General features: G+C 51.3%; 1 protein-coding gene across 1 annotated transcript in view; it reads left to right on the top strand.

The window, feature by feature from the left end:
• ZMAT4 (zinc finger matrin-type 4) overlaps nucleotides 1-13,146 on the top strand; it is a 42,613-nt gene that overhangs the window by 27,445 nt on the left and 2,022 nt on the right. The window contains exons 4-6 of the mRNA XM_050326061.1: nucleotides 1,567-1,723; nucleotides 6,028-6,255; nucleotides 9,523-9,619. Coding sequence (XP_050182018.1) covers nucleotides 1,567-1,723; nucleotides 6,028-6,255; nucleotides 9,523-9,619 — 482 coding nt within the window. The remainder of the gene's footprint in view (nucleotides 1-1,566; nucleotides 1,724-6,027; nucleotides 6,256-9,522; nucleotides 9,620-13,146) is intronic.

The raw sequence follows: 13,146 nt of genomic DNA, 5'->3' as shown, positions 1-13,146 counted from the left end.
GGTGCCTGTTGGCTGCTCCAGCCCGAGCTGGCGCAGGAGCTGGGCAGGGGTGAGGAGGGATGGGTGGGTGCGTCCCCGGGGACCAGGCGCTGCCCTGTGCCCTGGCTCGGGTGTCCTGGTAGACAAGGCGTGTGATTTCACCAGCTGGCTGCACAATCCTGTCATTCAGCGCCGTGTCACTCAGCGGGTGACAAAAGACACCCGGCTCGGCTTTCCCCGGCCCCTCCGGTTACAGGTAAAACAGGCGCTGACAAATGAGACGGCATAATTACCCTTCAGGGCTGGAGCAGCCTGGAGCGCCTCTGGCTCCGTGCAGGGCGTTCGGATGGTGGAGGAGGGAAGGGAGGATACGAACATGGGTTAGTGCTCAGAAACACCCGAGCCCAAACACCTCCTGCATCCTGCTAACCAAGAGCGGTTCTTGGTGCATGAAGCTGGCTGGTGGGGAGCAGAGGTCTGTCATGTGTGGGCAGAGGGACTCACAGACCTACCAGGGGTTTGGGGTGACCCTCCTCCACTGCTGGTGAATGCTACCCACTCACTGAGGTGCTCACCCGGGGACTTGGGTGAACCCAGATGGGCTGTGGGTCAGTGTAGACGGGACCCTGGGCTCTACATGAGGTGTTGGAAGGGTCTTTGAGGGGGGTTTGATTTTCTTTTTTTAACTGCAGTCTAGCTGAGAAAGTAGGTTGGAAAGGAAAAAGTGTCACTGAAGAGCAGCCCTGGCAGAGGAAGAGACCCTGGTGCATTAACACCGAAGTGTATCAGCTTTTCAAAGGAGCTCTGTTGGAGGCTTTTATATGTTGCCACCACTGATGATCAATAGAGTCTGGAAATTTTTTACTCTGCTCTTAACTTTCAAGTGATTTCCCTTTGAAGACATAAAATATCTTGAGAGAAAGCTATTTAAAAGAAGTGCAAATTACACTCAGAACAGTACTAATCACCTCTTGAGATTTCTCCCTAAGGTTTAAGTTGATTTACAGTTATCAACAACAAAAAAGTGATGGAAATCAGTCATTTTTCTAATAGTGCTTTTTTGGGGAAGAAGACGACCTTCGGTGGTGGGTCAGGTGGATAGGTTCACCCAGGGCTGGTGTTGGATCCTGCTGAGGGGACATGCACGATTCTGGCCAGTTCTTTGGCTTCTCCCACCTGCACTGAGGGTTGTTCCCCCAAGTCCTGTCCTCCAGGTGTTTTGGGGTCTCTTACAGAAATGCCTCAGGAGGAAGTGCTGGTGTTGGATGGCAGGGAAAGCTCCAGGTCTGTGTGACCTCAGCCAGGAATAAAGGCTGAGGGAAGGGAGGCTGGGGGACGTGCCAGGAGCCCCATGGCCATGGGGGACACCGTTACAGGCTGAGCTCCCAGCGCAGTGCTGGGAAGTTGGAGGTGTCCCCAGGCTGGGCAGGACTGGGACCGGGCAGGAGTGAGATTGAGAGACAAAGGGAAACTTCTTGGCAGCCACAGCCTTGGCATAACAACCTGGATTCCTCTCTTCTTTCTCCGTGACTGTGCTTGGTGGGCTTACACACCTCTTTTTTTGTCTGTGTTTTTGTCTCCACCCAGGGCAGTGATGGTGACTCAGTGGACAAGAACAAATGCTGCACACTATGTAACATGTCCTTTACCTCAGCAGTGGTGGCCGAGTCGCATTACCAAGGGAAAATCCATGCCAAAAGGTTAAAACTGTTGCTAGGGGAACAGCCAGCGTTAAAGGCCACAGGTAGGTCCGGAGGCAGCGAGCGCAGCAGGCGGGGCTGGCGCGGGGGGCTCGGTGTTGCTTTGGTGTTGCTGTATAGAACAGACCATGAGCTGTGCTTACCTCAGAGGGAAATCCAGGCTTGAAAAACTCTCGGATTGATTGTCTCCTGATTTTTGCCCAGATGGGTTTTTGCTCTCCTCCACAGTGATTCCGCTAATGCAAGCCTATTAACTTTCACATTTAAAAAGTCAAGTGTAGGAATCGGGTAATTTAACCATCTTATTGTTTGCTTAACCATAAAGTCCCTGAAAAACGCTGATAATCTGTGAAAAAAAAAAAAATTCCTCTGTGGTTGTGGGGACTGAGAATGCTGGAGCACGTAGACTGAATCCCATGTAAACTGACAGTTTGGATTCACTGTGGGGACTGTGCAAGCAGGTACAGGGACCACAGGGCCCAGCCAAGGCTTGCCAAGGGCTGCAGCCTTGCATTGTGTTTTGGTTTCACTTGTGAATCATCAGAATCAGCCTCACAAGGCTCTAAGTGAGCCACACTTTGTGCTCCAGAGTAATGGGCTCTTCAGCCATCCTAATCACTGGGAAGGAGTAACTCAAGGACTCATCAGCTCTTCCAGGCACTTGATCTGGAAGATGAAGCTGAGCTCAGGAATACATTAATAAGCACCTCCTTGCTCTCCAGGAGTTCTCAGAAATATGCCCTTTGGACTCAGCATTTTTCTGGGCTTCCTAAAATCACCCAGCACTTTTCCACTGGATTTGTGTCCCAGTCCTTTGTGTCTGGCACCAGGGAGCTTTAATTCTCTCAGACACAGCTTCAGAGGCTCCAGTGCTTATGAGTCTTGGGAATCAACTAAGCACAGCCCTGAGCGTGCTGGATGCTCCTGGGGAGGATATTCTGCTGCTTGATATTCTGGGGTTTCTGTCTCATCAGTCCTGAAGAAAATCACATCTATTCTCAGTCTCCTTGCAGAGATGCACCTTCTCTTTCACTGTCACCATCCAAATGGAACACAAATCTCTTGTTCTCTGCCGGTGCTTTCAGGAAGGGGAGAAGTGCCCCAACAGTCGGGTTTCTCACAAAAACAATGTCTCATCATGACAGCAAAGTAGTTGTGATCTTTCCTGTTGCTCTGCTGTACAAGGTTGTACCCCTCAGAGGCTTTATGTCACTGCTATTGCTGACGAATTCCTCTAGTCATTTCCAACATCTTCTGTCAGCTTGCATCCCATCATCACCACGAGTTATAAACCAAAGAATTGTGGGGGAAATAGCTGCTGCCTTCATTGATCCAAGTGTGGGGACGTGCAGGGATCATTCCAGGCAAGTGGCAATAGTCCTGGCTTTGAGACACCAGCAGGGACAGAGTTTTTGGGTTTGGATGCAAGGAACAGTCCAGCAGCAGCTTGAGCCTGCCTTAGTCCCAGATTTCTGGGATTTCTTCTGAAGAAAACTGAGTTTCCCCAGTGCCCCCTTGTTGTGGCTCAGTTATTTCTTGTCCTCATGCTGAGTTCCCGGAGTGTGCCAATGGAAAAGTTGGGTGCCATTTAAATCCAGCTCAGAATAAAAAGCTTTGGATGTGAGAAAGAAGTCAAACGTTAGTTCATCGCTGGAGTGCTAAAGTGTTTCTAACTTTGTATTTTGCCTCTTGCAGCAAAGTAAGACTTTCTCACTTCCCTCCCACAGTGAAAGGGAGCGTAAGGCAGACTGTCATGAGCTATTTAGCATTTTGAAATACTTGAAATAGTCAAACTCGCAGCTTTTATGTTTGTGTTTTAGATGGAGAAACATTTTTAACGTTTGACGTTTTGTGAGTGTTTATTATTAATTTTCATGTCGCTGCTCAGGGAATGATGGCATTTGCTGTTCTGTAGCAGTTATGTAGCACACATCAAATCGATGAATCCGCACTTGCGGAGAAGTCAGCTTTCATCTGTTTCTCTTCAGGAGGGTTTGGTAAATTTGGGATGTTTTCATTAGTTGCCAGGCTAGCTCAGTGCACCTTAGGACTGGTGGGGGTTGGCAGTGGGACCTGAGGAATGTGACCTTGCAAGAAGGTGTTTTGTACCGAGTGCTACGAGGAAATCCCTGCCCGTGGCAGCCCCTCTGTGATGTGGGCAGGGGGTCCCTGCCGTGGGGCTGCAGCCCTCAGGCTCATGGGGAGCCAGGTGTGGTGGTGGGCTTAGAGCAGGGCTGGGGTGGGCATGGGGGCTCTGGTGCCATCCTGGTGATGGCCTCCTGCACAGCGTTTGGGGGAGCACAAGCCAGCAGCCTGGAGAGGGGCTGAGAGGCACAGCCGGGCTCAGGGGCTGCTGGACCAGCCGGTGCCTGAGAGCAGAGATGCTTCTGTCTGGTTCCCTTAGCGAGTGGGAGATGAAACTCCTGCAGACACCACCAGCTCCGTGAGCTTCAGCCTCCCTGGTTCCCCTCCGGCAGCAGGGAACACAGAAACGAGGAGAGAGCTGACCAAAAGGGAGATAGATTTAACTTTGTTGCCTGGGGCTTGCTGAGCTGGTCAGATCTGTCAGAGCTCCGGGGCTGCCCGAGTCGCTGGTTGTTTGTAATGGTCTAAACATCTCTGCAGCTCAGCCTGGTGCCCCAGCACAGCTCAGCCCTGTCCCAGGGCATTGCAGAGGGTCCCCCATGCATCACTGGGGCTGTTCCCAGTCCCTGTGGCATCACTGGGCTCTGGGCATGGACCCCTTCTTGCAGGGAGGCTCCTTGGAGAGTGCAGAAACGTGTCTGCAGTAGGCAAGCTGTGCTTCTTTTTGTGAGTCAAGCACCTGCAAAGTCTGTGTAATCCCAGTTCGGAGAGGCAGTATTGCAGTTCCCTAATTTCTTTCCTAGTGGCCGTGCTGGCCCCTAGCTCTGCTCTTCCTGCGCCTGCAGTTCTGCCCCATGCACAGTGGAGGGGCTGGGCTGTGTCCCTCGTGTGGGAGCTGTGGGAGAGATGCTGTTTTTGGGAGCAGAATCCAGCTGGGCCCTGATCCTGCCCCGAGCAGCTCCTCAGAGGCAGCACGGTTGCCACCAGAACTCTGATACCTTGGCAGTCGTCACCAAAAACAATAGAAGCTTAAAAACCCCTGGAAACTGATCAGGTTGTTAGTAATGTTATATGCAAGATAGAATTTCCTCGAAGGAAGTTAATAGACGGGCAGGTCAGCAGAAGATTTATGACAATATTAACTTTCTCAAGCCGTGGAGTCAATCACAGTGGGCTCCAGGCATAATTATATGCCTAAATATATCCCTGTGTTGCCATTCCTGGTGTCAGACAGTGAGGTGGGTTTGGCATCCTCTGCCCTGTGCACTCATCAGGGCTCAGCTGGATCACCTCCTGATCAAAGAGAGCCACCATGTGCCTCTCGCCGCCTCCAAATGTGCCTGTTCCAGTACCACGGAGAGAGCAGGTTGTTAATTATTTAAAGAGCAGACATTTCATCAGGAAAAGAAAAGGAAAACCACATAAAAGGGAATTTTTGAATGAAGTGTGATAATTAAATGCTAGTCATTGTATATTTTTGTATCTCAGTGTTATCTGAACTTTATTTTACTTTAAACTGTTTTTCCGTGGCTCTGCGACTTGTATTATACAAAGCTGGGAAACTGTGTTGAACAAGGTGCATTCCATTCTATAAAGACTAATCGCCAGTTTTTATTTGGAATGATTTGGGGGTCATCTTCCTGTTCCTGGATGGGCTGGAAAATTAGGTCAATGGGCTGGAATTAAGTTAAGATCATGGGTTGCTGGAACCTGGCAATTCACAGTGGGAAGGTCTTTGAAGGATGGGACTGACTATTGAATATTTTTTTTTCATCTATGACAATTTACAATGACTATGTCTTTCCCTGTTCTTTCTGAGACCAAATAAATTGAAAAATAAGAATCCTGAGATAGTGATAAATCTGTCTCTCCATCGTGAGAAGGAGATGGCTCTGCATGGTATATTTATATGGTATATTTATTCTCCATTGGTGATTTTTCCTAGGAGTAGCAATTCAGGCAGGATAAGTTTAGCAGATTTAGTCACAACAGCGGTAAGACGTGCAACTGAACTGAGAGCATCCTCCTTCCCCAGCTACTGAAATGCAGAAAGCCGAGGAACAGTCCTGGGCTGTCCTTTCATGCTGCTTTTTTTAATGAGAAGTGGTAGATTTCCAAGCAGCGCCATCCAAAATATCCACTGGGACCCTGTAACTGCTGCTAATTATTCCCCGTGTCTAATGTGGGCTCTGCCTCGGGGCCTGCTGTAGCTCAGGCGGCAGCACAAGCCTGGGAAGCTCACTCTGAACGTTGCCTCTTGCAGAAGCCGCTCTGGGCTCGCTGAAGCCGCCGCACACGGACGGTGCCCCGGCGGTGCCGTCGCCGCCGCAGCGCAGGGACTCGGACAGGTACTGCCAGCTCTGCACAGCCTGGTTCAACAACCCCCTGATGGCACAGCAGCACTACGACGGCAAAAAGCACAAGAAGAACGCCGCCAGGGCCGACCTCCTGGAGCAGCTGGGCAAGACCCTGGACCTGGGGGAGCTGAGAGGTGAGAGACGGGCACGAGGAGATCGGGGATCTGCTCCCCGTGGGACCCGGTGGCCCTTGCCCACTGCGGTCACTGCCCTGCTCCAGGGGGCCCAGGGCCCTGTTGCTGCTTCGTGAGATTCCCACTTTTGTGAAAAAAAAACCCCTGCCCTGGGATGCCAGCCTGCAGTTTTAGCAGCATCCTTTCGGAGTTGTTTCCAAGGTGTCTCTTCTGCCTCCTCCTAAAATAGCCCCTTCCATCAGCACACACGCCTGTCCTCGAGCAAGCGTGGCCCATCCCTGGGAGAGGAGAACACGTTGGAGTGCTTGGCCCCACGGGGAAGCAGGGATGGGAGGATGTTGCTGGAGGCAGAGCACTCCCTACATCTCCCTGATGGAGAGCAGGACAGAGCTGTCTTCTGTGATTTAATTAGCGCTTGTAAAACACCGCGATGGCCCCGGGTCCGCAGCAGCCAGAGGAGCTGAGCGTTTGCTGCGGGGATGTTAAACACAAGTTTTCTGTGTTCCTGCAGAAGGGAGAGCAGCCTTCCTCTGCCTGTCTGTCTGTCCATCTGTGCTGGCCCCACGGGCAGGGGCTGTGACACCTGTAGGGTCCCTGTGGGGGCTGCACCCTGATGTCACACAGATTTGGTCCTTGCACCCCTCTGGGAGCTGCCCAGGCCAGTGATCTCAGCTGTGATTTGTGCCAGCTGAGGATGTGTCCAGGACTGAATCCCAACAAAGCACGTTTGCTCTGAGGGGCAGGCACAGGAGAGGCACAGCCTCTGTCTCTGGGTTATGATCCCCAGTGCAGACCGAGGCAGCTGAGGAAGAAGGGCAGGTTTGGTTCAGAGCCACGTGGGAGAGGTCTGGTTTGCCAGTGAGGCTTTGCAATAACATTTTAAAATACCTGGGTTTTTTTTCCTTGCTAAATGAAATAATTTTCCTTTAGATAATAATGACTATATGGTATATTGTGCATTTCTTGATCTCCCATAAACCTTGTAATGGTTATCCAGATCCTCCTGTGCTACCTAGTGTGACTCACGGTGTCATCAATGATTCATGTGGCTGAGTCACTGCCCGCTGCTGGAAATATGCGGGAATAAAACCTGGGATAGTAACATGGAAGTGCTCAGCACTTTGACTGTGCCAAGCTCAAGAGTGGCCGAGGATGTCATTAACTGTAAATAAATCAGTTGTGAAGTGCTTTATTCATTTAGCTTGTGCCCGGGAGAGTTGAAATTGGAGGCCCTCACGGCCTCATCAGTCGCTGGTTTTTACCTTCGGGGTGGTGCTGTGCCTGGCTGGGGTTTGCAGCTGGATCCAGTGAGGTCCCTGCAGAGTCTGGGGATGGCAGGAGAGGGGCCAGCAGAGCTGTCCTGTGTGCCTGGTGCGGGGGAACAGCTCTGGCCCTCTGACTGGGCACTCCAGGGTGCTGTTTTGGGGGCTGCAGTAAGGGTGGCAGTTCAGAGGGACCTGGTGGTGGCGTGTCCCAGGCTGTCACTTTGTCTGACCATCGTGTCCAGTGGGTCAGTGTGGGCAGGACGTGCCCGTGGTGGGCACTGTGGCCCTGGGCACTCCCTGCTCCACACCACCTTTGCTGCCTCAGTTTTCCCTGGAACGCAAAGTCATCCCCTTCCCCTGCATCCCTGGTGGCTTCTCCCATCACAGCTTAAATATTAATTCTATTTTGACTAGTGTGGGAGACGAACATTTGATGCATTGTGTGAGCCTGGAACAAGCAGTGTCAGTTGAAGTACAACATTTCAGCAGCCTTTGATGTTGTGATAATGGCTGTAATAAAATATTTATTGATAAATATGAATGTGTATTTGGAGAAATAAGAATAGAGATATATTTTTGGACAACTGATATTTATAGGAAACAAAAACATTGATTCTTCTCACCAAGTGCTCATCCTGCAATTTTGAAGTCTTATTTTCTTCTCAGAAATGAGAAAGAGGAGAGAAAAAAAAAAGGAGAAATGAGCACCATTTCTGCAGTGTGTGGTGTGTGTTGAGTTAAAGCTGCAGCACAGGGGAGTGCACAGGAACTTATCCCTGTGCCTTGGCCCAGTGCAGGGCAGGGTCCAGCCCTCTCTCTCCGAGCTGCTCCATGTGGCTTTCCAGCCGTGGCACAGAGCTGCTCCAGGTCCCCCTCCGGGCTCCCAGGGCTGGCCTGGAACTCCCTCTGCTCCTGCTGGGCAGGGAAGGATGTGGACATACACTGAAAGAGGAAGAAATTTAGGAGGCTTCTTTCCTGCAGAGCTGCCTCCCCTGGCTACCCCTGAATCCTGGCAGGGATCATAGGAAGACGAAAGCTGGTGGGTACCAAACCTCAAATTCCAGGCTGTGCCCCGGCAGTTGGTGCCTGTTGAGCAGCACGGAGTGGCCGTGGCTCGGGTGGAGGCACTGGCACGGCTCCATCTGGCAGCTCTCGCCCTCCCCAGCCTGTGCCAAGCACAGGGAGGGAGAAGGGCAGGTTTTCTCTGTCAGGTCACATCTCACCACTTTTAGTCCATGTCTGGTATCCCCCATGGCCGAGCTCTCATCTTCCCTCCTGGCTCCGCAGGGCCAGGTGGTTTGTAATGGACTCTGCCTGGTGCTGGGGCTGAGTCAAACTCTGCAACAGGTGCCCTGAATCCCTAAAATAAAGAACAACAGCCTCTGCAGTACAGCAGGACAAGGGCACAGGGATGTTGTCACCTGGAGCCTTCGTGTTCTCAGGTATGTTGGTGGTGTTGCAGATGCTGTCTTGCAAAATCGGGCAAAGAGCTGAGTTTCATTTTCCATCTCAGCTCATAATTTCTTTGTATGCCTTATAAATACTTTTCATTCTGTGCTGTCACTTGTGGTTAGTAAGAAGCAGTTTAACAAGAACTCCCCTGGAATGGGTTTTAATGCATTTTATGCAGAATGACATTAATGACTTGACTTGTTAATATTTCATTTAATGGGGATAGGAGGACATTCAATTTTACATGAATGCTTGTCACGCTGCAGGGGAGGGAATGCTGATGTGTCATGAGGATGCAAAAGGGAATGTGAACACAGCCAGAGCCCGGCAGCTCCCGGCACGGACTGCTCAGGCTGGGACCACCTTCCCACTGCAGATGGCCCGTGGGGTCGAGCTTGAGTTTTATGGAACCAGTTTCAGCCAAGTAGCAGCTGTGGTGAGCTCCAGTGAGATGAAGCTCTGGTGCTGTTGATATCCTGGGGGTGGTGGTTGTCTCACACCAAGCCGGGGGCTGTGCCTGGTTAATTAAAAATCTGGGTTTTCTTCGCAGGCCTGAAGCGCAGCTACACCTGTAACATCTGCAACGTCACCCTGAACTCCATAGAGCAGTACCACGCACACCTGAAGGGCTCCAAACATCAGACCAAGTGGGTATTGTCATCTGCTCCCGTGGGCTCGGCTCAGGCTGTGTCCACTGAGACAGAATTGTCGCGGTGCCTTGTCAGCAGAGCAGCTCTGGGGGCTGGGCTGTGCTCGGGGGGCTGGGAAAACACAGGTACCAGAGGCCCCTCCAGCTTGAGGAACACATGGGCTTCCTGGAGTCCTGCTGACTTGTGGTTAATGATACCGAGTCTGCAGCTTCTTTCATGTGTGAAACCTCAGAAGAGACACCAGGAGTGTAATGGGATTAGGTGTTTCCCAGTGAAACTGTTTTTGCTGTGATTTAGAGCAATTATGCATTACCCAGCTCTGAGAACTGGGGAGAGTCTGCTCTGTCAATTAGTACAAATTATTAAAATGAAGTGATGAAGATACATGGTACCAGAGAGTAGATTAATAAACTAATCGCTCTTAATGCACTTACATGTGAGCTTTGGGAAGTGTTTCAGGGTGGAGCACTCAGGACTGCCCAGATTAGGAGAGGAACATAAAGGGATATACCTGAAGTGCTTCAGGTAGCTTTGAGGGCAGTCTGAAAGGTGAGCAGGATGAGCAGAACCAGCAATAACCACTAATGGCTCATTTGGCTTAAGCCAGCAAAGGATAAACCCAGCCCTTCCCCAGATGATGTTGGACTTTCACAGGTTCCTGGAATTATTCATGTTGGTTCTGTCCTATTTATTCAGGGACTTTGAATGTCTTTCAGAAGTGGTGATGCAGCACACTGCCAGTGTAGGTTGTGGAGCAGAGGGCTGGGGCCAGGCTGTGGGCTTGGGCTGTGCCACGAGCAGTCTGTGCCCTTCAGCAGCTCCTTTGCTGCCTCCATCTCCCTTTCTCCTCTACCCTGATGGGTGATCCCTGCTCGACCAGGTTACAGGGGGGACAGTGTGGATGGAGTTGGGGTCTGTACCCAGTGCAACAAATTCCCACTGCCGGAAAGCAGAGCCGAGAGCTCTTCCCATCGGAAACCTGGAATGGGAGCATCTGTGCTGTGCTGCCTGGGCCCAGAGCTGTAATTTATCCTTCCCCTGCCAGTCCTTCTGTATGATTATTGCTGTGGTTGCTTCTGGTATTATTGTGAAGGATAAAGGAGTTCAAACCACAGCAGCCTCATGGATGGGAAATAGAGACGTGCAGAAAGATGTGCCACCACTTTGCAGTGCCAGGAGGGTGCCTGGTCCTCTGGGTTATCCCCACACCTGCTCTGCTGTGCAGCCTCCTGCAATTAGCAGGGATGGAGAAATCTTCATTTCTAGTGCTGTGAGTGAACACCTTGGGAGGTTATTTGTGCTGGGGCTGTTGTAGGAGTTGGTGTGGCTGTTGTAGGAGTGACCCATGGCACATGCACCCTCGGCTCAGCCCGTTCCCGGTGCAAAGGGGTGTGCTGGGCAGCACAAACAATGGATTTTGGCAGGGCTGCATCTATGTTTCTGTAGCTTTCTCTGAGCAGTTACCTCCTCTATACAAAGAAAGAGAATTTGGGAATGCAGACCTGGTCCTTTGCCGAGTTTCCACAGCCATGGTGTCCCACTGGGCCATTGCAGCACCGTGGCTCCCCAGGGTGCTCTGCACTGGGGGACGGGCGAGGCTCATCCACTCCTTGTACCTCAGCCAGTGTTTGCCCACTGGTTTCTACTGTTCTCATTATGGTTGGTTAATGTCAAGACTGTCCTCTGCCTCATAACTCAGGCTGAAGCCAGTGGACTGCAGTTACCAAGGCAACAAAACATTTTATGTAGCTGTCATACTTCATATAATTAAAAACTAAACAAACTCGAAGAAGGGGACAGTAGTTTGTGAAGGAAAGGGATGAAGGGATACAGGGATTTTGCTCCTGGACAGGTGAGTGGAGAAGGTAGAAGCTGCTACCACCCAAAAAATACTGGCCAGATGAGTCTGCTGGAAAGCTGCTTCAGGAGAGAACTTTTAGGAGGAATGATCTGTGTTATGGTTATTTATTATTGTTCCTGAGAGCTCTGCAGAGAGCAGCACGCAGAGAGCCCCAGCTAGAGCTGCCTTTAATAGCCCACTCATACCTGTGTTACCAGGACCTTGTCACTGCCCCACACGGGGCTGGGGTCCTGCAGCTCCGTGGGCAGCACAGAATTTTCGGCTCGTACCCTGCAGCTGAGCTGCTGCTGCCTTGGGCAGGTGGGCAGGGCTGAGCTGCTCACAGGAATTTCAGGGGCTTCCCTGAGTGTTTCTGACTACATTTGTTTGACCAGAACAGGGAAAATAGGGCTTGGGAGGGAAGCTGGAAGTGTCTTGGCTGGTATTTTGGTGTTGAATAAAAGATGCAGGAGGAGGGAGCTAACACTGAGCCAGTCCTTTTCCCTCCGGCCAGTGAACATGCAAAGCAGTTACATCTGCCAGCTCCCATTTTTTCTCCAGGGTGCAGGTACTTGAGCTGTGTATTTGAAAATTAAGGTAAAATGCTGCGTTGGATGTGTGGGAATGCGCTCTGCTCAGGCTCTGACGGGTGATGCACGGAGCAGGTTTTGGAATGTGGATGGACTCTGGAACATCTGCAGCGGGGAGGAGCACTAAACCTTTAATTAGGGATTTATGAACTGCGTAGAGATGATTGAGTCATTGTTTGACTTGCTTTCCAGAAATAGATGTGGGTTTTTTTAATCTCCTCTCTCCCTCCCTCCTCCCCCCAAAGGAGCAGTGGAGCAGCAGTGCTGGGCAGGGTGCCAGGCAGGGGCCGTGCCGTGGTGGGCACCAGCAGCTCCATCCTGTGGGACCAGCAGCAGCCCAAATGCCAGCTGGGAAGGCTACATGGGAAGCACATGCCAGCCTGGCTCCTCACTACGTGCCATGGGCTGGCAGAAACAAAACCTTCCTCTTTTCTGCCTTATGCAAACTGCAAAGATGAAAAATCACTGCTCAAAGTGATACGCAACAAACAAGAGGGATTAAAGTCCCAGGTAGTTGTGAAAGGAGCCAGAGGGTCCTCAAAGCTCTGGGGCTTTGTAAAAAGTGTTTTCCTCCTGGGGAGGGCTGGGGGACAGGCTGGGGACGGGTGCTGGGACATCACTGTGGCCAGGAGAAAGTAGCTGCGTTTGGGGAAGATGCTCCAGAGGGCCTGGATTAGGGCTGAAACCACTCCTCAGGGCACGCAGGTAGAGGGACCAGAGGTGGTTTTGGCAGACCACAGAGCCCAGACCCTCATCTGGGGTAAGTGCCATCCCTGGGCTGGCTGTGGATCCACCACACATTGCAATAACCTGCCAGGGAGCGAGAGCTGTGAGCTGTGAGCTGTGAGCTGTCCTCCACCACTCGGGCTGTCAGCGATGGGAGGCTGAGATCCAGCCCTAGTAATTAAGAGTCTGACTATGTGGGGATAATGATTACCACTTCCATAAAGAAGAACTTTATCTTCTCGCCTTCATTTTGTCTCTTTGATCAGCCAGACCTCTCTGCCACATCTAGAGCTCACAAATGTGTTCTGGGGTTTTATAACCACTCATTTACGCTTTCATACATGCTAATACACGCCTGGGTTTCCCTT

This window comes from Myiozetetes cayanensis, unplaced genomic scaffold (genome assembly GCF_022539395.1).
Source record: "Myiozetetes cayanensis isolate MyiCay16 unplaced genomic scaffold, myiCay2020 scf30, whole genome shotgun sequence".
Classification (NCBI taxonomy): domain Eukaryota; kingdom Metazoa; phylum Chordata; class Aves; order Passeriformes; family Tyrannidae; genus Myiozetetes; species Myiozetetes cayanensis.
This window is presented reverse-complemented; position numbering and strand designations above follow the sequence as displayed.